Source organism: Echeneis naucrates, chromosome 11 (assembly GCF_900963305.1).
Source record: "Echeneis naucrates chromosome 11, fEcheNa1.1, whole genome shotgun sequence".
NCBI classification, from domain to species: domain Eukaryota; kingdom Metazoa; phylum Chordata; class Actinopteri; order Carangiformes; family Echeneidae; genus Echeneis; species Echeneis naucrates.
Genome location: NC_042521.1, coordinates 413,807 through 439,132, shown reverse-complemented (window position 1 = coordinate 439,132; position 25,326 = coordinate 413,807). Strand labels below are relative to the sequence as shown.

Here is a 25,326-nt window from a genome sequence, read left to right as displayed (position 1 = left end):
TACTGACGAGAAGGAGGGGCATTTTCCCATAGACTTCAAAACAGTCTGACTTCAGTCTCAGACCCAGAGAGATCTGGTCCTGGTTCCAGATCTCCCTTCAGCTCCTCTGAGGCTGATCCCTGCCGTCCTCCAGAGGACATGAACCAGATACACCTGATTTCCTTTTCTCCTTTTCCCCCTCCTCCCTCCTTTTTAACTCCATGTTTGGGCTCCTCCAGCTGGTCATGTGACCGGATCTTGATTCTTTTGTGCAGCTTTAGCAGCAAACAGCGACGACTTCAGTCTTCTGTTTGCGTCTCATATCTGTTCGTATTAAAGAGAAAGCTTTCTCATTAAGCACGCTTCATTTCAAACCACTCACTTTGCCGTGTCTCCTTGTTTGTCGAGCTGCCGCAGAGATAAACACAGCTGTTGCGGTGATAAGGCGGGCTTTGTTCGCGGCTCAGTCGCTCCGAGCTCCTGCTGCACGTTTTCTGTTGTTTGTATCCAGAGGATGAAGTCGTATCTTCTCCGGATCACTTGTTCCATCCAAACGGCTCGGGATGAAGTCGGCCTCTCTGCTTTCGTCTTTCGCTCTCGTTCTCTTTTCTCTGCATCACTCTCTCTCTTTATATTGTTTGCTGAAGGTCAGAGTCTGACTTTGGATCATGTTCTCCATAAAACGAGCGTCGGGGCCACAGGGAGCTCAGATTTACTTCCTCTCACTTTGATCAGGACTGAATTATGTAAGAGTTTAATTTATTGGAGGTTCTGCTGTGAAAAGGCAGACATCAGATTACTTCCTGCATCTATTCTTTAAACTGATTTCTAATTGGGACACAAACAACGTCCCTCAAATGTGGTTTCATCTGAAACTACAAAGTTGTGTTGCTTTGATTTTTCATCCTATCTGATGCCCCTCAGGGGGCGACTCCCCTGTTTGTAGTCAGAAGTCAAACTGTTTTGAAGTCAATGGGAAAATGTCCCTCCTCCTCCTCAGTAAACATTTTCCTGATGAGTTTATGGTCTCAGTCTGAAATACAACATGATGTTCACTTTTTAAAGGATGCTCCATTTAGAGGGAAAGGGGGGGGGTTAGGGGGCGGGGCTTATGGTGTGACTGACAGACTGAACCACCCAATCAGGACAGATTATGGAGCATCAACACCTCCCATCACTCCTGCTTCATCGCTTTCATTTGTTCCAGCAGATAAATGTCATGTTTGGTGCATTAACAGATGAGTTTTAAGACTTATTTCTTCCTTTTCCACAATATATTTTGTTCCAAAAGATCCAGGACAGAGAAAGCAACAAAACGTGAAGGAGAAAAATTGTTTTTAAGGTTGAGGACAGACGGACGGACAGAGTGATAGATGAACAGATGAATGGAGGGCAGCTGCAGCAATGTGAAGGTGACAGATTAACCCCCCGGTCTCCTCTGCACCCGAGAGAGTCCAACCACCGGGGTGAAAACTCCAGAGGCCAGCCAGCAGGGAAACAACAATCTCCACTGTCAGCAAATCCAGAGGAGGATGGACAAAGAGCAGGCAGAAAGAGAGTCAATTAGAGAGGGAGAGAGAGACGAGGAGGTGTGGAGGGATTTATTAAAGGGGGAAGGGAGGAGTGTCAATGAGAGAGGAAGGTGAGAGGAGAGGACGCAAGGAGAGACAACAAGGACACTTCTTTCACTGCCTGTTATGTTACAGAAGCTTTCCTATAAAAACTCCCTCGAAAACCAAAGAAAAGTTCCTCTCATGTGTTTGGGTCGTTTCTATCTTTATCTGATCAGGAGTTCTGCTCAGTAATGATGAAACATCAGCTCCAAATAAACTCACAAACATTCAGGACTGATCCAGAGACTCTGGAAACTTACTGATGTGAAATGAAGCATTTCATCATCACCTTCCTAGTTGACCTCTGAGTGATTTCCTCTGACAGCGAATTGAACATTTCCTCATTTGTAAAAGTGGAAATCCATTTCGGCACTTGTACCTTCTGGGGCCTTCGGTGCCATCGTGGTGTATGTGGACACTTGTGAGTATTTGAGGTTTGTTCTGTGCTGCAGTTTGGTTACAGACGCAGCTTGAGTCGCGCTGAGACAAATGTCAGCGGGTTTATCAGGTTTATTCTGAGAGTTTTCAGCGAGTCCTCGCTGCGGCTGTCTCCCGCTGATGACTGCTGATTATTGGATGTGATGTTGGACGGGGTTAAGGAGGGGAGTCTTCACTTTAGTTTAACGTGATGACACGCTGTACACACAGTTATGAAACACTGACAAACAAACGTGTGTCTGGAGTTTTCCTGCTCAGCTGGAAAACCACCTCTGACATGTTACAGCTTCTTCTTCTTTTATCAAATTTCTGCTGTTGTGTTTGTTCTTACCATCGTAAGGGGCCCCTGTTGTCGATTGGTTCCTGGTTTACCTCAACATGTCCTCCATTTTTAGTGAGGTCAAATCACGAATTCAGAGCTCACATTTTAAACCTAAACCACCTGAAGTCTGGATTGTCAGCCAGCCCACCTAGTTAAAATACGGACTAAGAAATACGTAAAAACTGAACTTAATAAAAACATGAAGCGATTTATTTCTGTTTCTACTGACACATTTATGTCCCTCGTACATGAAAAGCAGCAGACTGCCACCTCTTTGTTACCACTGAGCGACGCTGTGTGAATAAATCAGCTGTTCTCTTCTTCTGATGTTGTTGTTCCAACAAACATCACGATTCATCAAAGGCAGCAAGAAGACAAACTTGTATTTGACAGCAGCCGTGTTTAAACAGCCAATGACCTTGAAGTGACGAATCCACAAGAGGTTAAATACCTGAGACTCCTCCAGCCAATCAGGAGTCAACAAGCTTTTAGCTCAGGAGAGTCCAGACAGACCAGCAGGTGGAACGGCAGGAACACAGCGCTGCCTTCAATCCTGCCAGCTGGTTCAGGTGACGTGTCCAATCACATCCAGGAACTGACATAGAAGACTTGAAAGGTTTATGAGATGTTGGCGAGTTCTACAAAGGTTAGTGACGCTCACAGGCAGGAAATTCCAGCACTGTCACAGTTCTCATGGCAGCAGCATTTCTATTTTTAATGACAGTAGAAATACAGTCTTCGTGGGCGAGGACACAGCATTTGTCTCTGATCCTTTCAGGATGCTGATCGTCGTTTCTCTGTTAAGCTTTTATTTATTCACACAGTTAAAGGTTTTCTTCTCTGCAGCTGACCATTAAGGCATCATTTTAGGCCCCCCTCCTGAGCAGGTGGAGCCAGATTGGGGACAGCGCAGCAGGGGTTAAAATTTGCAGAGCTGAAACATCGATAGTGAGCTGTCTGAGTCTGGTTTTATTTTCTGGGTGTGATCTCTTCACTGAGGGCCGACAGTCCAGAGCTGAGAAAACGGTCGATAAATCAATGCAGTCAGTCAGTCGGCTGTTTGTGAAACTGCCCAGGATTTAACAAAACACAGAAACCCTGAGCGTCAGGTGCATCGGGAGCGCCGGGGTCCGTGTGGAAAAGTCGAGCACATCTAATACTCATCACTGAACGGCTCCATCAGTCGCCTCAGTAGAAAATAAAAATGACAAACAGACTCAACAGGAGCTCTGAAAATCTTCCTTCCTGCTCTGGTTTTTTTCTTTGCAGCATCCGTCTCCTCTGTCGATACCTCCCACTGCTGTTCCTAAATTATCTGACGAATAATGTGCCATGGAACTCTTTAGGTTGTCGATAACTGTCTCTGCGTTGCTGCCACCAAGACGGATTCTTCTCTGCTGCTGCTGAGTGATGAGCTTTAGATAATGTTTTAGTCTTTTCTCCTTGAAAACAGATAAAAATCATCATGCGGCAGGAAGCTGAAATCCTTATTGTTCCTTTTCTCTTCCCGTCTTTCCCCCTCCCTCATCATCCCCAGGTCTTTGCCGAGGCCCATTAAACCGACTCAGATCTGGAACTTCATCCTGTTTTATTCATGTGTGGATCAACTGTGACACGGAGACGTGCTGAAATAATTAAATCAAATTGCTAATTACATTCACTCAGAGTGAATCATCAGGATCAGCTTGAATTAGCCTGCAGGTTCAGTTACTGGTGATACTGGTGTGGCTGTTGCAGTGATCCATGGTGACGCTGAGACATCAGGGACATCAGGGACATCAGGGACATCCCTGTGTGAGAGACAGAATGAAGGATTAAACAACGAGCTGACCTGAGAGATGGATTCAGCTGGGGGGGTTGGGGACTTGGTCTGACTGTCGCTGCTGCAGGTGGGGTAAACATCATTATTCTTTTCTGGTCATTTAGTCATTTCAGATAAACTGACCTTTGACCTTTGACCCAGGTTAATCAAAAGCTCACCGTGCTGTTTGCGGTCTTCCTGCGTGTCCTGTCTGTACCGCAGGGTGACATTATGGGAATCGAACCCCCCCACTGCTGTGCTCAGTGGTGAAATGAGAGGATTACCATGTCATTATATCGGTTTGAGTCAGCAACACTCTTCATGATGCCGCCGCTGCAAAACAAAATCTCCTTATCCCCGAAGGAGAGAGAGCTAATATCCTATATTTAGGTGAGCATTAAGGGCCATTACCCGACAGGCAGAATGCTCTGTGCGGATCGCTCCTCTTTTATTGGGTTAAAGCCTTTTTTCCTCCTTTATTGCATTTGAAAAGAAGTGGAGACATCATCCTTCACATCACAGCCGGCTCTGAAGCCGCCCCGTTTGGCTGAAGGAGATTAGCTAACAGCAGGTCGGCCATGCAGCAGGAAAGTCAAATTCACGGCGTAACCCGAAGACGCTGCTGTGATGTTGAAGATTATAAGCATCCTAATGAACCTTCTGTGTGGAGATGTGTTGGTGTTGAAAGATGCTGAGCTGAACTCTGAAGCTGGCAGGATTTCTGTCAACTGTCTGCAACGAGAGAATTGGTCATGTTTATGTAGCATCAGTATCATGATTCAATGTTTACTGATTAAAGGTCCACGTCACGTTCATGGGCCATGTTTACTTTTACTTTGAAAGGCTGAAGACATATTTGTGCATTTAAGATAGTTTCATGTCTCTGGGAGCAACAGAGACTACGTTTGGATGTGTGGACCTTTATGGACCTTTGCCTACATGACCTCTGACCTCTGACCTCTCAGTTCACTGCAGATTATTATTGAATTCACAGTAAATGGCTTTTCCTGGGGAGCCTTGTGTTGCTGTTGTGTTGTGTTTTGTTTTTTTGCATCACTTAGACTTCCTGTCCCCAGTCTCTTCATCATCACAAACGCGTCCTCGTACGTCTTCAGGAACATTTGTCGGCGGCTGCCTTCTCTTGTGAAGCTGACGAAGCAGGAATCTAAAGGCCCGCCGCTCTGCTGCTCCTCAGCCGTGAGTCGCCGTGGATGAGCGTCAGCTAAATGTAAAATGGAGAGCAGTTAATGGAGCTGCGGCTGTGATTAGCCTCCGAGCTGCTGCAGTGATCTGTGGCGGAGCTGGTTCAGAATCAGCGGGGTCCCGATGGCGCCGCGTGCTGCCTGACATGAAAGCACTTCCTGAAGGAAAGACCCTAATTAATTGTTATCACCGGTTGTTTATTTCCTCCTTAAAGCATTTCTCATATCCTGTCTGGTACCACATCACGTCTCTTTCTGCCCAATTCTCCGTCACTCAAGTCGCTGCCTTCTTTCTCTCACTGAACCTTTTCAATCTGCCTCTGTTGTTTTTTAATCTCATCTTCAGTTTGTCTGCTTCTCTTCATCCCTCTCTGTCTGTGTCTTATTTCCTGTCACACTTCCTCTTCATTCGCTCCGTCGCCCTCGTCACGTTTTGCAGGTTGTCCTGCAGCTTTGATCTGGATCAGCAGGTTCAGGACTCGATGAGGAGGAATCTGAAATCCGACTCGCTCAGTTGCTTCAGTGGCTCCGACGCAAACTCACATTTTCTTTGCGGTTAAAGAAAAGATTCCACATACTCAGAAGAATCAACTTTATTTGAGACACCGACCAGAACGTCCCTCCCTCTCCCTGATTTATTTGCTCAGATTGTATTGAAGTCTATGGAAAAATGTCCCTCCTCCTCCCTGATGAGTTTCTGGTCTCAGTCTGAAATACAACATGAAGTTCATTTAGAGGGAAAGGGGAGGGGCTAGGGGGCGGGGCTACTGTGTGACTGACAGACCTTTAACCTTTAGCTGCTGCAGGAAGCGATCAGCAGATGGAGTTTCTCTCTCTGGGTGTTTCATGGTCTTTCTCAGGTTATAATGATGCGTGTGATGGAAGCTGTTTATTTGCAGAAATGGAGGCTCACTGACTTGGAAACTCAGCTGAGTCTGTAATCAGATCTGTGGCTCCAAACTTACGTCTCAGTCGGAGTTAATATCTGGTCCGTGATTGGTCCATGAGGTCGAGCAGACTTTTTCTCTTCAGCAATCAGACACAACACAGATAATAATGAGTCTGTCTGAACAGTTCGGTCATCATCTGTATCGCTGACCCCCCCACCCCACCGTGCAGCTCGTCCTGATCCACTCCATCCAATTTAAAAGCCATCTGGGTCTCATTTAAATTCACGCTGGACGCCTCATTGGCCAGGCAGCGGTGAACCTTTCGGTGGGGGGGCTTACTGTGACCTAACTGCCCACACAGTGATGAAGTGGTTACATGACGGGATTGAATGGTGTGCAAAAAGCACACACAGACACACAAACAGGAGGATTTGGGCTGCTCTCTCTTTAATGTCTCTCTCCTTTCATTCTGTCCATCCTCCTCGCTGTTTCTGTCTCAGAACAAAAACGTCCAGATCCTGGTCTTTGTTTGTAGACCAGATAGGCCAAACTGATCTGAGGAATCTTCAGAAATCCCTCAATGCTTTGCAAAACTATTGCTGGATCACAACATTGACAATTTAGGGAGGGGCCACAGGTTGTGTGTGAGTTGTGTGAGACAGGACTCTTCAGATTCAGATTCAGTTCTTTATTTGTTTCCTGCATTCTGTTCTGGTTGTTGTTCCTGCTCTCTCCTTCTCACAACTTTTATTTTGACGGTGCTTCATGTGAGAGCACAAGCTGATCTATTTCACTGGATGGTAATAAAAAGCTGATTTTTTATAGCAGCCAATGCTGCTACTGTGTCTGCTGTTGACTGTGGCTAATAAATGAAACAGCAACATGCTGTGTAAAGACAGACCGCCATGCTGTGTGTTTATAGAGCAGCTGCTGCATGTCGACTGCATGTGTAAATGTTGGAACAGGTCGTGTTGGGAATTAATGAGCCTGTAAACGTGCTGCAGTTGAAGCGCGGCTAACGACTCCTCCTGTCCTGCAGGTGGCGGTACAGGCAGCCAGCAGACCATTCTCCATGAGGAGCAGTGGAAGATGCCGGCTCTGCCAGCACTGCTGCTGTCGATTTACATCACCGTCCTGCTGCTGACCATGGCACCGCTCTCCTTCAGCCAGGCCAACACCCTCTCTGCCGTCCGGATGGGTGAGTCCAGCCGCCGGGTTCAAATCCCAAAGTGTCACCTGGAAGTTTAGTTTGTATTACTACACACATGCTTTCGTATTTCAAAGGTCCCATACAGTCCACCCATGTAGCTTATCAATTATTTCAACCCTTCAAAATAAAAGACTGGATATTTAAGAATAAATTTTTAATGATATGAGGAAACTGAGTCTGGACTTGATTTGTCTTGTTGGTCTGGATTTGGAGACCTGACTGGTCTGAAGGCGTTTTAGGAACACGAAGATAAAATGATCAGATGATGCATCATCCTCAGCGTATAGATAAAACTCTTCCTTCTGTTGTCCTTCATCTCCGTCTCTGTTCTCCATCTTGGTTCTTCTTGCTCTTCCAGCCCCTCCAGGTTTCCCTCCTTCCATTGCTCCATGTTTCTTTGTCTTCTCCTCCGTCCTTGTTTTGTGGGAAACAAACGACTCCCCTTCATGCTTCGCAGTGAGCTTGAGCTCGGCTGTCAGCTTGTCATCAGGCCTGCGGAGGAAGATTGACTTAACTTGGGATGCCAAAGCTCAGCGCTCTCCTCGCAGCACATAAGGGTGTTCTTCCCACTCATTGCTCAGCGTCGACGGTCCTATGGTTCCAGTCCCTGTCGCTTTTATCACACGTGACTCTGGCTAAAAGTCAGCAGGCTGCCATGGCAACGGGGGCCGCCAGCCGATGTGTAATGAATCACCTTTCGCTCTCGCATTAATAACATCTGACTCCTGCACACACAGACACATGGTCGTATCTGGCACGTGTAAACAAACAGCAGCAGGAAGCATCATGTTTCTGAGGAGTGGAGTGGCAGAAAATAACCAGGGTCACAGTCTGAGCGCCGCTGATGATACGATGGAGAGGAAGAGCGAGCGCCTCAAAGTCACTGTGTTTATCAGCGGCAGAAATGTGAGACGATTCAATCCATCCGTGAAAGAACAACCCTGACTTTATTCTGTCTCTTTCTGATTTTCAAAACAACCGTGTTGATGCTGAACTCTGAGTCCTCCATCACTTCACACTGAGCAGGTTTGTCATTTTTCAAACTTCACTAATATAATTTGATTTCAAGTCTCGTTTTTTTTTTCTAAAACAGCTGTTTAGTGTCCAAAAAAAAGAATATGTGTTCGGACTGTTTCCAGCTTTGGCAAATAACTAAAAACAAAAACCCTGCGTTCGTAATAAAGGACAAACTCTGTATGAAGTACAAACCCCATCAGGTTTGTGAGACTCGCTCTCTGAGTGTTTGGAGTTGTGTTGGAGCTCCGCAGACTGATTTTTTTGGATTAGAGTCACTTACTCCACCTTTAACCTGTAATTATAAACAGCACTTCATATGAACAGCAATCAAATCACCAAACAAGATCAACAGAGCTGTAATTATCTGACTCGCACCTCTAACGAGCAGATTCACCGCTGCCAAGATGAGAAACGACCCGGACGAGATCTGAAACAGCCGCTGTAATTACAGGAACTCCGTGGGTGTCTGTGTTGTCTACGTTCGAACCGCCGCGCCAACTCACGGTTCATCAATAACTCCCAGTTACTCAGCCAATTAGTGTTCAGAGAGGCCGATTGAGTCAGGCGTGAATCTGAAAGTTGAAGAAGAAAAAAGGTTCACACATTGGTAAAAGTTTGGAGCCAACTTGAAACTCCCTCAAGTTATAAAATTATCAATGATATGGGAAATATTTAAAGGCCCATATAGTCTACTACTCAGCGACTGAACCCTAAAACAAGCTCTCAGGACTTTTGGAACGTTGTGATGTCACAGCAAAGCAGTCACGCCAAATCCTCTTTGTTTATCTGTGTATTTACTTGAAATCTGGATCTTAAATATTCATTCATGAACGTTGTCCTGCGCCTTTAAATCTGCATTCTCTTTGGCTCCGGACTTCTTCTTCTGTTGATGTTCTTATGTCTGCCTCTGTGTACTGTAAAATGAAAATCAAAAAGACAGGAAATATATCTCTAAGTGACATCATCATGCAGACATTCCACCCAGACAGCTGTGAGAATCAAGTCCAGTACATAAATATTGTAGTGATGGATTTTAACAATTCAGGAGCATCAGTGTCCTTCAGCTGCAGCTAAAACCTCCATGAATTATTTCAGCCCGTGTGATCCGTCATTCTGAATGAATCATTAGCTGATGCTCATCATTAAATATCTGGGAACTATACAGGAGCTGCCGCGGTGAAGGCAGTTTTTCACCCATTGACGGCGGACAGATTTATGCTTAACTCCAAGTTCACTTTAAACCTTTTTGGGATGATTTATTTTGAAAGGGAAGGTGTCCGTTTTTATTCGGAAAGGCAATTGTCTCATTTTTGGAGGAAAAATGTAAAAAGGTTGATACACCTGAAAAAAGCTGTGATGGAAAAAAAAGGAAACATCCTTTTTTTAATCCACCACTGTTTTGGAAACCCGCCTTGGAGTTTATAATCAGTCCTGCTCCACTCTGAGACCAGGACCTGGTCTGGACCTGTCCCTGCTCAGAACTGATGTGAAGGAGACCCCCTAAAACGTTTCCATCATGGCTGTTCCCACGCAGGAAAACAAATCAACACCAACACACTGGGTGTCTGGTCCTGTTCCCCAAGTTTGTTGGTTCTGTTCTGCCTTCGTCTGTTGGAATCTGTTGACTTCCTCACTCATCACAGGACCTGGAGGCCTGGAGACCAGGGGGAGGCTTTAACGTGGACCTAAAAGGGTTCAAATCCAGATCGTGGACTCCCACTGATGAGAAGCAGCAGTTTACAGACTCAGACTTGTGTCAGGTTCTGATACTGGTTCTGGTTCTTCTGTTCTTTTCCGGTGCTGAACTAACTGCAGTCATCCAGAGAGCATCGGATATCTCAACACAAATCATCTGGCTCCCTTTGTGTTTTTCTAAACTGTAAAAAAAACAACAACCCCACAGCAGTCTTTTTTAGGAAGGACACGATAAATCGCCTCTCTGTTCGCCCTGAGAGGCGTTAATTATTTAAGAAACACAAATCAAATCCAGAACATACCCGGCAGCAAGAGCAGCCTCGCTGCTTGTTACAGAGTCTCAGCTGCACATTGGCTTTGATTTCCAGGCTTGTTGTGCGTCATGTGTTTGTGTTTGAGGGAAATCAGGGAAGGATGGATTACACCGCAGAAAGAAATAATCAAGTCCTCAGCCTGTTTGTCTGTCCTGTCTGCACACAGCAGAACAAAAGTAACCTCTGCTTGTCAACAAACATCAACATGGCATGTGTTCGTGAACTTTTTCAACATCTCCAGCGGCTTTAGAGCTTTTTAAAGGACATTGTTGTTTTTTTTTTTCTATTTCCTGAACACTGGACACGACTGTTTTAGGAAACTAATAAATGATTTTGATGAATGAAACTGTTGCATTTGTGTCTTAAATTAAATTCTGCTTTGTGTTTGACTGTCAGTGTCTCTAAATGTCTCCGTGTCCACCTGCTTTTTATCTCCTTTTTATCACAGGTCAACTGTCAGGTTTCTTTTAATGTTTGTGTTTAAGGTTGAAGTTTCACATGTGAATATTCAGAGTAGAAGAGTTGAGTTCACCAAAACGTTGTTCTTTTGATGGTTTGTTCTTCTCAGACATATTTACACTTTTCTGTTTTCCTGTGAGTGATTCTGAGTTCAGGTTTCATTCCAGCCCTGCCCCCCTAAATGGGCTCTGTCCATCTTCTCTGCAGGTTGTTTCAGCTGACTGAGAACTCATCGTTATTGCCCCATTTACACCCCACAGAGGGCAGTTTGTACCTTCATGCACCATCTCCTCAAAATAAACTGTTTTTATACCGGAGATGGTGTCAGTGATTCAGACTGGTGTCAATTCAGGAAAAAGTATTTATGGTATTCGTTTTTTAAGACAACAAATAAATCACTCACTTTCCCTCTCTTCTCACAGCGGCCATCTTGGATGACCAGTTTGTGTGTGGCCGTGGCGAGCGCCTGGCTCTGGCTCTGGCGAGGGAGAACATCAACAGTCTGATTAGGGGCTCTTCCCAGGCGAAGGTGGAGGTGGACGTCTATGAGCTGCAGAGGGACTCCCAGTACGAGACCACCAACACCAGTAAGCCCCAGACCCGTCCTCTGTCTCCGCCCAGCTCATGGGCATTTTCAGCAAAGCTAAAAGTCTGTGTGAGGAAGAAGAGTGGGGTAATAAAACAGCAACCTTTATTCAACGATGGCGGGGCAGCAGATCAGTCTGGACCAGGATCTACAGGTACTGGACTCAGACCTAGTTCAACAAAACTATGACTTCTAACCGCCTTCTGTGTGAAACTGACTTCGGTGGATGAACTGATGAAATTTGTCAGTTCAGATGGCTGCTGGCGGTTCAGGTCGAAAGTCACTATCTGACTATGCAAGTGGGCGGGGCTTCAGGAAAAGGAGACTGAAGTCAAACTATGTGGCGGCCATCTTGGTATTTGAAAGCAGCAGAAAGTGGACTCTGGTCTGAATGGTGACGTCACAGTGAGCTGACTCGTAGCTGTGTGTGTCTGTGTAGAGGGGTCACGGCGAACAGAGAGCTCCCAGCGGCGTTCTGTATGAGCAGCTATTGATTATTAACTGCCAGCAACGCAGAGACACGCAGAGACTTCCTAACGGAGAGGCAGCACACACATACACACACAGACGGACACCAAACGCAATCCTGCTGCATTATGTGCATAAAACATTAACCAATAAAATCAGACTGCAATAATTAAAACACCCAGAGTGAGCAGCAGAGGGCCACCTTCAGGCCGGAGCTCCCTTAACAGCCCCTGAAGGCTCCTCATATCAGCACGTTTTACAATGACGACGTTAAACCCCAAAAAACGTCCCATTAGAGCGCTAATGGTCCCATTAGAGAGCAGACCTGATTCCCGTGGGACCGGAATCAGGTCTGGTCCACAAAGAGACTTAAACCTGAGGGCGGTGAGGGGGCGGGGCCTCGGAGGTCCATGACACATTATAATCCTGTTGTTTGCTGCAGTAACTACCATTGTCCTGTGAGGTGTTTACAGAACACAAACTGGTCTTCTGCCCAGTTTGGACATTCTGTTCTCTGGAACAAAGAGGTTGTTTTTTGTTTTTTTCACGTTTCCTTCAAAGAAAAGATGTTTCATTCGGAGTGTGACTGAAGCTCAGCTCTGTTTCCCAAAAGCTTTTTCTGTCTTCTTCCTGCTGAGCGAGCCCTTTTGGTTTTGGGATTTTCCCATTCGAGTCCTTTTATCTGTGAGAAGCAGGAAAAACAGAAGAAAGCGGAACAGTTGAGTCAGTGAATTAATGACTCCAGGAACCGCCATACTGTGTTCAACACCGCAAAACTGTCAGTTAATTCTAACACAAACTTTTGTGTTTTTCCCTCCTAGTGTGTCAGATTCTGCCAAAGGGCGTGGTCTCTGTGATTGGCCCCGCCTCCAGTCCAGCCTCCGGGTCAACCATCAGTCACATCTGTGGGGAGAAAGAGGTGAGTCATGCTTCGTGCATGTTTGGACTTTTGTTAAACACCAACATGGCTGACAGCTAAGTTGCATTCTGACAGGCTGATGGGTGACTTCACGTTGTGTTGACAGTTGTGAGAGAGGTCTTTAGTCTTTGTGTCCCTGGTCCCCCGCCGTCTCTTCCAGCTCCAGTGTTGCTTCCTGAGATTGTGGATTCTTTGGGAGACCCATTCAGACTGTGTCAGCTGCAGCAGTCTGTGTTTGGGGTCCAGAAATCCAAAATCCTTGACAGTGACTGTATTTAAATATCCACACAGCACAGTTGTGTTTTTACACTTCTGACAAAATGTGACTGACAGAGAGAAAAAGAGTCAATGGGGAGTTTTAGCAAACTGTTGTTGAGTCCTTCAGTTGGCGTCCTGAACTTCACACCAGTTTCAGTCCAACGTTATGAATGAATTCACAGATAAACCCAGACAGTGGGTGACCAGGAAGATGACCATTAATGAGTTTCTGTAGTGAGAGGAGAGACTCTTCACCTGTCTGCATTCTTAAAGACAATTTGTTGAACCATTTTTTTGTTTTGTTTTTTTTTCCTTGAACTGCCTCCATGTGCCTTAAAGCTACCGTCCTCATCATCTCCTGCTCCTTTTTCGCTGACAGGTCTTGTATTATTTCCAGCCAGGATTTAAAATAAGCTGCACAGATCAGAGTGAAACCCTGCTGAGCTAATTAAAGTTTTACGTTGAAACCTCCACAGGTGAGAAGTGAGTTTGAATCACCGAGTGCTGGATCACACAGGACGCTTGGCCTCTGACCCGACTTCCCGTTCGGTCACTGATGTCATTCATTTTTCAATTTGTGGTTAATTTTTCATCTTAAGTGGAGACCCTGTCAGTCACCAGACGTTTGCTCTGAGGATCCAAACTGTCTCGGTCTTCTCCTGAAATCAGCAGGAAAAGACGGAGTTTGTTGGAATCTACTTATCGTTTACTCATTTTCAACCAAGCAGCACTGAGTCTGCCGGAGCTACGGTCCAGAAAGTCCATTTGTAACCAGGTTCACACCCACCTGGCTCCTGACCGGTCACTCCCAGACCTCAGATATAACCCCTCAGTCTGGGCGGGGTATCTCAGACGTTTCTCTCTGCAGCACCAAGGTAAAGTCCCAAAGGCACATCTGGGTTCAGCTCAGACGTCCAAATACTTTGCAGATGAAACTCATTTTGGTCGAGTTGAACTCAGAAAATTCACCTCATTATGACTGAAACTACAAACATGTCCAATGTTGATCGCTGATGGAGCCAGGTCTCCTGGAAGACATTCATGGTGATTCACTTTTTTATTTTAACACAGAAATAGTTGTGTAACTGAAAGGGTCAAACTGTGTTTTCTTTGTACTGAAGAGGCCTCAGAACAACACAAAAACAAAGTTCAAACTTTAAACAAGAGAATGACCTGGACCAGGCAGACACATCCCCTTCATCCCCACAGGATGAACTCTCTCTTTAGACTCTTTCCTTTTTTCACCCCTCTGATGCGAGTGTTTTTCTGTGTCGAAGTGAATTTCAAACACTTTTCAGTATCACTGATGATCGAGGCGTTCCTCTATTTTCAGATTTTCTTTTTGAACCGGAACAAAGACTGAATTATCACTGAGTGTTGGTCTGATTAAAGCGTCTGTTATCGCTTCTCCTTCTAAAGCCTGAAAGCTTTGATGGTTTTTGAAATATTTGTTCCCTTGATGTCATCATCTCCAGTTCTGTCCTGTCGTGTTCATCTTTTTCTTTTTTCTTTTGTGTCATATTCCCTGATTAATTCCTATTTCCCTGTCTCTCCTCTTTATTCTTTTGGCGGTCAATCATTTTTCTTAATTCTCCATATTTTCTCTTTAGTTGCTGAAAGGAAGATTAGCCTGAAGGAATCCTCCCTGATGCTTCCTCTTCCTCTGCTCTGTTTCCCTCAGATCCCTCATGTGAAGATCGGCCCGGAGGAAACGCCAAAGCTGCCATACCTTCGCTTCGCCTCGGTGACCCTCTACCCGAGCAACGAGGACCTGAGTCTGGCCATTGGATCCATCCTGCGTTCCTTCGGCTACCCAACAGCCAGCCTCATCTGTGCCAAGGCAGAGTGTGAGTCTGTCTGTGAAGTGTTTGATACACAGCTTACATCCTTAGTTCCAAGGTTGAATTGAGGTTTGATTTTCGAGGTGTTCTCAGGAACTAAAGAGCTAAACTCGAGCTCCTGCCTGATTATTCACGTTTAACGGCTCAACTTGAGTGTGTGCAGTGTTGGAGTGGCTGAAGGTGCCGTAACGGGGACAGCTGGGTTTCATTAAAAAGCAAGACTCTTCTGCAAACCTGGTCTGTTGACTAAACTTTGGTTCCAAAACTTAATTTGCAGTGAGGCATCAGATGAAGCCTGGAGATGAAGAATGTTTGTTTTTCGGCTGGATTTGTTCTGGACAGGTGGACGGAGAGAATATGAACTGCTGTAACATTAAATTGACTGAGAATTCAGAAGTGTTGAAGTGATTAGTAATGAGAAGGTAATCAGGGAGATGAAATCAATGATTAAAGGAATCTAAAAGGTGCAAACAGATGCTGCTGAATCAAACAACAACAAATATACACAGCAGCTCACTTAAAAGTGTCTGCTACTGTCTGACCACACACTGGACCTGTTCAGTCAGGGCGGACATACAGACACAAATCTATCACAACGCCACTGCAGGGTTAGGGTTAGGGTTTATCAGAACCAGAGTGGGCTGGAGGCATCTGGACTCACAGAGAACACAGAAACACCAGACCATCACTGAGGAGAGACGCTGTTTGATGGACTATGCAGCCGTCAGATGTGATCAATCGATCCCACTCGGGCTCATTCATTCTAAAACTGATCTGAAGTATTAAAAGTTCAAATTTCTTACTGTCACCTGATCAAACCAGACTGTTTGGGCATGTCATGAATCAGCAACAGCAAACATTCATTCATTCTGCCATAACGTGTCATTGCTCAGAGTTCTGATTTGTTTATTTCGTTTCCTGTTGTCTCCTCTCCTCAGTCATTCCCCCAGCTTCGGTTCTCGTCTCTTTCATTTATTGATCTGTCCGGTTTTTACACCTCACTGAGCCGGCTGGCTAACCGTCGTAACACTCCCCTAACTGTCTGCCAGTCTTCACCTGCACCACGGCCGTTTAATGGCTGCGTTTAACGGGCGCTGTCAGCCATTTAAACGCAGCAGGACCTTGATGAACGCTTTATGGTGGCGATTAGCCCAGAGACGCTTCCTGCTCCTGTCAGGGACAGATGGGGAAACAGGCCGACCGGCTTCAAGTTCAGCAGCAAAAGTTACTCAGGAAATATTTTAAGAAGGGAACTTTCAAAATTTTTGAAACTATTCCCGTTCTTTTAAAATCTATAGGAAACAGTTTGATCATGTCTTTCCTGTTAAAGATCAAATTACTGAAGCTCCAGATTCATTTCTGCTTCACAGGAGAGCTGTCTTGATCCCCATGTTGTCCCTCCTGTCTATTGTCACTCGTTGTTGTCATTGTAACCATGATAACAAAGATTGCCTGATATTCTTCAGGCCTGCTGCGATTGGAGGAGCTGGTTCGCCGCTTCCTAATCTCCAGGGAGACGCTGTCAGTGCGGATGCTGGACGATAATTTGGACCCCACCCCACTGCTGAAGGAGATCCGTGATGACAAAGTGGCAACCATCATCATCGATGCCAACGCCTCCATCTCCTACCACATCCTGAGGAAGGTCAGAAACCATCACTGTTCTTCTTCAGGCGAAGGGAGGTTGATTCTTTTCTCCTCCTTGTCTGATTAAGATATTTCTTTATTCGTCCCACAGTGGTGAAATTTACAGGATTACAGCAGCATCAGTAAAAAAGAAGAAATGGAATTAGACAGGAGATAATGTACATTATAAACAAGTGTTAATAAAAATAGATAATATAAAAAAAGTATGTACAGTAGTACTATGGAGACAAAATATCTCTAAAGTCTGACAGCTGCAGGGAAGAAGATCGTTCTGCAAAATCTGCAAAATCGTTCCTTCATACACTTTGGGTGACGAAGTCTGTCGCTGAAGGAGCTCCCCAGTCCTGCAGGGGGTGGGAGTCGTTCTCCAACATGGATGACAGCTTAGCCTTTTGTGGTTCAGGAGTGCCCCCTGAACCCCAAAAGACCTCAGTCTCCTGATTAACTTTTCGTTGATTTTGGTTTCTATTGTATACGAACAACATGTGTTATCTTTGCGCATATATGCCTTCCACCTCCGTTCGTTACTTCTCTCTGGCAGCTTTTTCCCAAAAGACTTAAATCGGCAGCTTTGTGTCATTTGCATGAGTGATCGAGGAGCCCAGAGATGTTCTCTGTCAAAATTTGAGACAGAATCTATTTTATTGTGGAACAAACTATTTACTTTGGTGTAAAACAAAAGAGCTTCAACTTGTATGAAACTTTTACTTCTGTATCGAGAAATAGATCCAAACTCTCATATAGTTCTGGGTGAAATGTGCAGGAGTAGGATCGACTGTGACTGTCAGGGTTCAGATCTGTGGTCCAGCAGGATCCTGTAGTCATGTGACCTGTGGAAACTGATGAGAACTTAAGAACATGGACTGATCACTGTGGCTCAGCTGGTCCCCCTGAGTCCTGCTCCTCTTGTCAGTCTTTTTCCTGCTTTGTTTGTGTTTGTTTCTCGGTGGTGTTAGATCAGGACCTTCCTTTACAACCTCAGACCAAACCCAGCAGTTTTTGGAAGGCCGCAGTTTCACTCTCTGCTCTATAACCTTGGATGCCTGAGAAATTCAGAACACAAAACAAGAGTAACATGCGGGCCGAGGCATTGGAAGGTAAATGTTTTTGTGTGACAGGCTGAACAACAGCAGGTTAAAGAGGAGTTCAGTCAAATCCGGACTGGATCTGATCCCACGATAACTAGTGTCACCTAATGAACACCTGAAATGAAGTAGCTGACTTCCTCTCATTTTCATTTTGGTCAGTAAAAGAAAGCAGCTTCCTGCACCAGGTCTCCTGTTTCCTCCCTGAATTCAAATCCAGATTTTCAGTTTGTGGGGTAGTTTAAATGGAGATGGGGCAGGTTGGCACATACTTTTCACTCACAGCCTGTCTGGTTGGACATCCAGCTGGATGATTGAACTTTTAATCAGAACACACACCTACTCAGCAATTCCAACTTCTCTTCTTGGTTTCAGAGATGATGCCTCAGTTTCAAGGTGTTTAGTTTGTCCTTCAGGAGACATGATTGTTTATTTCTGCTAACCAAGTTTTGTTCTTCTTCAGGCAAATGAGCTTGGCATGACGTCAGCCTTCTACAAGTACATCCTCACCACCATGGTAAGAAGAGATGTCCTCAGGCTCCATCCATCCTCATAAAGAGCAGATCTTTGTCCTTTCCTTTGCTGATGCAGCTCTTTAACTTACAACCTTGTTCCCTCCTTCACCCAGTCAGTCAGTCTGTTGTTTTGTTTTTCCGTTTCCTGTTCTGTTTCCCATTCCTTTCCTGATTCCCTCTGCCCTTTTTCATAGTTTTTCTTTTCCTTTCCTTTCCTCTGTTTTAAAGTTCCTCTTTGGTCACATCATCAAACCTGACCTCCTCAGTGTTCTTTCTGTCCTTTCAGCCCCCTTAGCCTTCATATATCTCCTCTTTCCCCATCACCCCCACACACACGCTCCTCCTCCTCCTCCTTCCTCATCACAAATGCATGCTGGTTGCTGTCACTGTTAGCGTCCTTGTGTGAAAAGCAAGACTTTGTGCTGATAACTCAGCCTCTCGTGGTGTGGGGGACTTTAACACAGCTGTTATAAGAGCGCTTCATGTAGTAATCACAAACCAAGGTCAATCCTGCCCCCCCAACCCTGGACGGAGACCAACAGTGAAGTTATTCCTCGGCTCACCTGCAACACTGCATTTGACCGACCTATAACTTTGTTTTCACTGTGCTCTGCTGACTGGGATAGTTTCCTTCAGAGCAAAAGAAATGAAGTGGGGGGGGGGTCACTAACCTCATTTAGCAGCTTTGAGCCCCTTGTCCTGATCGCGTACGGAGCTGAGGAAAGCAGCTGGGCCGAGTCAGGAAGCTGCTGAAGGTTCAGCCTAAAGCTCAGTAACAAAGGTCAAAACAATCATTAGATAAAGTTCATTAAACTTCATCTAATCCCCTGCAGGATCACACATTTTCCTCCACGGTGACACCATCTGGACCCCGTCTCCTCCTGAGTCCGGGTCGGCCGCTCCATCACGTTACTGCAGACTGAGATTGTCATGAAACCTGGTTAGTGATTTATCACGTGACGGGCCGGCAGAGGCACAAACCAATTAATTAGCAGTCATTCATACTTCTCCGTAGTTTCCTAAATAGCTGCTCAGTTTTTAACTAACAAACAGGACAAAGGAGATAAAGAATAAATGAATGAATTCATTTTCTTTTTATTACTGTCATGCATACACCTGTATGCCCAGCCCACATGGGCTTACAGGACACCAAGCAGTCCAAAAATCCAGTATCAGGACACTTGAGAGATATAATTAGCAGGTCCAAAAACATCAAAATCACACAGCCATTTCAGCTTTTCCTTATCTGACAAATAGAATATAACAGCATCATGTTGAAAGACATCATACGGTGTACAGTAAAGTACGATACTGCCTTAAGGTTTAAAGGTCCATACAGTCCATACATACGGTCCAGATGAACTTCCTGCTGCAGTCACAGCCAACAGCTCCGACAGTCTGATGGTGGACTTGGCTGTGGCTGGAATTGATTTGGCAACTGAAAACAACAACAACAGTGGCAGCAGCAGCTTCCTGACTGGCAGGAGAAGTAAATAAGTTGGAGAGGGTTAGGGATGAGAGGATTCGACCTCAGACCCTAACCCTAACCCTCAGCAGACAGGACAGGTGATACCAGATGATTCTAACTATGATGATGATGATGACCATCTGTGACGGCTACAGGACACACTTCAGTCTGGGAAGACTCTCTCCTAAACTTCCTGCTCCTTATCATTAGTCTCCATAAAAAGTATGAACCTTTGCAGAGGCGTCAGTCGTAGAGGACTTCACAGGTTTGACAATCACACTGTAACCCCACCTCCTGATCCAACTTTCATGGTCCTCAGTCGATCAGACCTGGGTTTGGACTGAATCTGGACCCGTAGCAGCTGGTTTAGTCAGACCTGAAGACAAACGTTCAACAGCATTTGCTCTCCATGCGTGGGCTTGATTCGGGTTTGTTTCAGCGGCAGAGCTCACCTTCAAGGACTATTTGAAGTTCTTTGAAATTCCCCAGTGTTTGATGTCCATCTTTTTTTTCCCAAGCCTTTTTTCTCCCAGCCGTCATGCTCTGAATTGAAAAATTCAACTCAACGTTGTACAGTTTACAAAATAAAACTCCAATCAAGCTCATTCTCGCTTTCATCCCTCAGTCCTTCGGGACGGGAACTTAAGTGCTGTTTGTTTCTGACAACTCCTGCTTTTTGACAAACTGTCAATGCACATTGCAGCAGACAGCCAGAAGATTAGACTTCCTCTTCTTCCCCCTCAATCCTCATCTGTCTTCCTGTCTGTGTCCAGGACTTCCCTCTGCTCCGGCTGGATGACGTGGTGGATGGTCAGTCCAACATCGTGGGTTTCTCCATGCTCAACAGCAGCCACCCCTTCTACCTGGAGTTCATCAGGAGCCTCAACCTGTCCTGGAGGGAAGGCTGCGACATCAGCCCGTACCCTGGCCCGGCAGTGAGACACACAAGGACACACAAAAACACACACAGATTCAGAGCTGAACTCTTTAAACCATAAGCAAGTGAGAAGATACAGTATCCTGAAATATTGATTATTTAATGTGCTCTCAACAAAACAGCCTTTACCACCTTCTGAGGCTGATGAGAAAATGTTTGTAAAGCAGAATAGCCAAAGAAAAGTTTGGGTCGTTTGGGTGTTTGGGTCGTTCTACAGCTGATCTGAAGTTTCTATCTTTATCTGATCAGGTGTTCTGTTCATTGTTTGGAGCAGTAATGATGAAAAATCAGCTCCAAAGCCTGTAATGTTAACTTTTCTTTGGTTATTACGGCGTACAGGGGTTTTACCTGTAAAATAAGGATACATTCACACAATGTCCATATTTTTATTGTTTATCAGTTAACTGCCATTAACTCTAAATAGATAAGTAGATAATAATAGATAATAGTCATTTAACTTTTTTGCTCATTTAAAATGTCTGACACATAGAACCTTTAAACAAAAAATAATTAAAAATGAATAAAGTTAACAGGCAGAGACCCCTCAATTATTTCCTTTGCACTGACGAACAATGTTTTTCGGTCGGTTTCTAAACACCATTAACTCATCAACTTATCTTGGTTCTCACCTCATTTTGATAGAGTTTGAGTCTTTTTATGGTTAATTAAGATCGAAGTCATTTAGTTCTCTTTAGTTTTTGTTTCGTCTTTCTTTAAAGAGGCACCATTAAAGACATTCCATTTGAATGATTGCCTTTGAAACAGTGATGTGAAATAAAAAGTCTTCTTTTCTTAGTGTTTTAATTTGAGTTAGCAAATGATGTGGTTTATCTCAGGGTAAACAGAATAATTAATTTGTGATAAAATCCAGATTTAACGTATAAAAAAACCCATCAAAAACGGCCTGTTAATAATGATGAGGAGGAAGAGCGACTCGTCAGCAGGTCCAGGTTGGAATGCGGTGAAGCAGCGTCGTCTTTAATTCTTCCTTCTTGAACTAGCTCTTCCTCCTCCTCCATAATGAAAGGACCCATCAGAACAAATCAATCTCTTCAGAGTTTTGCTCACAATCACAGCTCTATCATCAGCTGAGTAATAACACCTGAGCAGATGGCGTCAATGCAGATAATAGGAATGTTCATCTCAGTCAAGGTGCCATCATCAGAGTGCAGGAGTGTCCTCTCAGGGTTTATTAGTCATAGTTATTTACTTAAAGGGCTCAAAGGATTCCTCAAAGGAGTCACCCATAAATAAAACAGTGATTTTGAATCTGATGATGTTTTATTCTGTTTGAGATGATTGTGGTCATTATCTGAGGAAGATCAGTCTGAAATCACTAATTTAGAAGAATGAAAACTGTAAACCCTTCAACTTTGAAGCTTCCATTAAAAAAATCCTGCCTGATCATTGTTTATTTAAAACTCCCTGATGAAAACATTTGTTGTCAGAGTGACAAATATATCCAATCCACATGGATGGACAACTCTGACTCTGAGTAACAATATTCTCCTAAGAACAAAAACACAGATTTCAAGGTCCATACAGTCTGAAGGTTTAAAGGTCCATTATGTGTAAATGTAGACGTCCATGTGGTCTTTGATTATTTGGTTATAAAACAAAGGTTTATCAGAGGAAAAACCTGCAGGATCAAACTCTCAGAGGTGAGAGCTGCTGATTCTTCTTCTCTCTCCCCATCTCTCTCTTTAATTAGTTATCGTCACTCAGGCCCAAAACTATCAACTGCAACTCATCCAATTACAGGCAGCCGAACATCCGTCTTTTTTTATCAGCCGTGGACAGACGGTGCAGCTCTGCCTCCGTACCAGCCGTCTGATTCCTTCCCAGAGTCTCTCTGACTGACAACTGACCAAACAGAGCAGAACATCGGCCGGCGATACGATCAATGAGGCGTCTGAGCTGCACACTGAATGCTGCTGATAGGAGCCGCCAGCTAACACACAAACACTATTTACTATTGTCTCTTTAGCGCTCAGCGTCTGAAAGACTATTATTCAGTCAGGATGAGAGTGATGTGAGAGGAAAGTGGGGTTTTTTTAGCCTTTCTTTGCTCCTGGTTTTGGTTGTGCAGCTGCTGAACACTATCCACGCAGTTAGATATTGTTTACCAATAAATGTAATAAAAATGTAAAATGACTTTAAAAAGAATCTTTACTGCATTAGAGTGTTAACCGATTTAAATGAATTGTTCCGTCAAATCAAATTAAAAACAGAGGGAACAGTCTGAACATTTTAAATCTGTAGTTTTGTGGTTATCACCTGGGAATCTTCCACCTCAGTGAAGGTTGTGTTTCATTTCTCTACATGGATATTTGTGTGTGTCAGTTGTCATCAGCGCTGATGTTCGATGCTGTTCACGTGGTGGTTGGTGCCGTCCAGGAGCTGAACCGCAGTCAGGAGATCGGAGTGAAGCCGCTGAGCTGCACATCTCCTCTGATCTGGCAGCACGGGACCAGCCTGATGAACTACCTACGCATGGTAAAAACACAGGTTCCAGAGGTTAGCCTAGCTTAGCATAAAGACCAGAGTACAGAGAGAGAGATGTTACTGTCTGCTTCTGTCATTGTTTCCACCTTCCTGTCCTCTCTGTGTTCATTTCATTTACTCTCTCTACCTCTCTACAGAGAGCTAGGATGTAATTAATCCTGTCTCTCTCTCTCACACACACACACACACACACACACACGTGCACTTCCATACTGTGTGTGCACTCTATTACACATTACTCAAATCAAACTGCAAAGAGTGCAGACCTGGCCACACAAACCTCACCCTAATTTGCATATTGTTGCACACAGACATCTTGTCACATGTCAAGCTTTGTGAGTGACTCTCAATCACATTTATGCGATTGTGGCTCCAGAATCTGCTGCTCCCTCTGAGCCATCAGAGCTCCAGTCCTCCTCCCCTGCCACCATAGGTCAAGATGGTGACTGCAGAGGGTTAATGCTCATTTAAAAAAAAATTGCATCATTACTCTTGAATTCACAACATAATGTAGCAGATGAGCTGTGATCAATTTCACTGGTTTGGATTTGTCCCCTTTTCTCCAAGTTTCAGGTTTTAGACCAAACTCATCAAGAAGCCTGTCATGTTCTCTCTCTTTGTGTCTGCAGGTGGAGTACGATGGTCTGACTGGTCACATTGAGTTCAACAGCAAAGGCCAGAGGACCAATTACACTCTGAAGATCCTGGAGAAACAACCAGGGGGCCATAAAGAGGTCAGAGGTCAAATGTGTTTGAGAGGGGAGGGCAGGTTAGCGTAGCATCCAGCTGTAGCATCTGAACCTTTGACAACATCACCAAGAGAAGAAGGACATTTCAAAGAAAGAGCTGAAAGGCTAACTAAGTACAGAATCATGATTTTGGAAACCTTTGACCAGAAGCAGTAAACAGTCTTCAATGAGCAGGTCCCTCATTGGTTCATCAATATAATCAATACAAATAGATCTGATCCATGTGGGCTGAGCAATGTTTTATGACCTCAGATTAACAGTGAAAGGTCAGAGGTCAATTGAGGCCAGTAGAGGGTCAAACAAGCTCAGGCAAAAGTTAAGACACAAATGTATTGAATTAATTTGCTGCCACAAGCAAATATACCTGATTGTTGTGAAAATAAGGGCATGTCCCATCAGTTTATTTCAGACCACAGCAGCCCTGACTCAGGTTCATCCCCTGGTTGTTTTCTCACATCTCCTGATTATTCCATCTAAATAAAGGAAAGGAAATTACTTTTTCATTTGGCTTCACAGAAAACTTGGATGGACATAGTTTAACAGACTGGAAATTATTTGTGTGTCCAGAGGATAATAGGATGCTGTCCCCTGATCTTTAGCAGCTGCTCCTTTGGGAGACAGCACAGTTTCAAGAGCCAGTAAAAACACAAACACAAACCAGGCAGGTGAGGTCATGAGGTCAGGAGAGATGATTCAGTTTTAAGATTGAGTACTTTATTTAGACCACATGGAAATTCATTGTTACAGCAGCGACCACAGTAGTAGTAGAAGTAGAAACAAGGAATAGAAGTACTAAGAAAACATAGAAAAAAATATTAAGTAGCAGTGATAATGATAAAGTGACAGTCAAGTAATGCAAAAAAATGTAATGCAGAATCTGAATGCAGATTTTATTTCGGGCGATATATTAGTCTGGTAGCTGCTGTAACGCTCCTTCTTGCACTGTGGGTGCAACAGTCTGTTGCTGCAGGAGCTGCTTAGTTCACTCAGTGTCATGAAGGGGGTGGGAGGGGTTGTCCATGATGGATGTCAGTCTGGCCAGCATCCTCCTCTCACCCACCTCCTCAATGGAGTGTAGAGAGCAGTCCAGGACAGGAGTTTGTATTTATGGCCTCATTTAACCTGCTGAATAAGCCAGGAGTAGCAGGAGGAGCAAGATCCTCCATTACTGACTCCAGCGTAGATTCTGCACTAAAGACAACTCAGTCAGTCCCTCTTTGTCCTCTATTACACACTGCCTTTCTTTGCTCTCCGCTCCATCTCATACCCTTGACCCACAATCCCTGACATGCCACAGAGACCAAAGTGTACAAACACTACAAGTTTACACAATAATCTTGAATGCACCATAATTGTTTTTACCTTTCCCCTTCCCCTACTTTCCTTCTCTGTCCTCGTCTTTCATCAG

General features: G+C 44.6%; 1 protein-coding gene across 1 annotated transcript in view; it reads left to right on the top strand.

Moving 5' to 3' along the window:
* LOC115051506 (glutamate receptor ionotropic, kainate 5-like) overlaps positions 1–25,326 on the top strand; it is a 78,646-nt gene that overhangs the window by 33,925 nt on the left and 19,395 nt on the right. The window contains exons 2-10 of the mRNA XM_029514919.1: positions 7,285–7,443; positions 11,363–11,527; positions 12,816–12,913; positions 14,853–15,018; positions 16,479–16,657; positions 18,208–18,261; positions 20,501–20,662; positions 23,008–23,160; positions 23,799–23,903. Coding sequence (XP_029370779.1) covers positions 7,335–7,443; positions 11,363–11,527; positions 12,816–12,913; positions 14,853–15,018; positions 16,479–16,657; positions 18,208–18,261; positions 20,501–20,662; positions 23,008–23,160; positions 23,799–23,903 — 1,191 coding nt within the window. The 5' untranslated portion in view covers positions 7,285–7,334. The remainder of the gene's footprint in view (positions 1–7,284; positions 7,444–11,362; positions 11,528–12,815; positions 12,914–14,852; positions 15,019–16,478; positions 16,658–18,207; positions 18,262–20,500; positions 20,663–23,007; positions 23,161–23,798; positions 23,904–25,326) is intronic.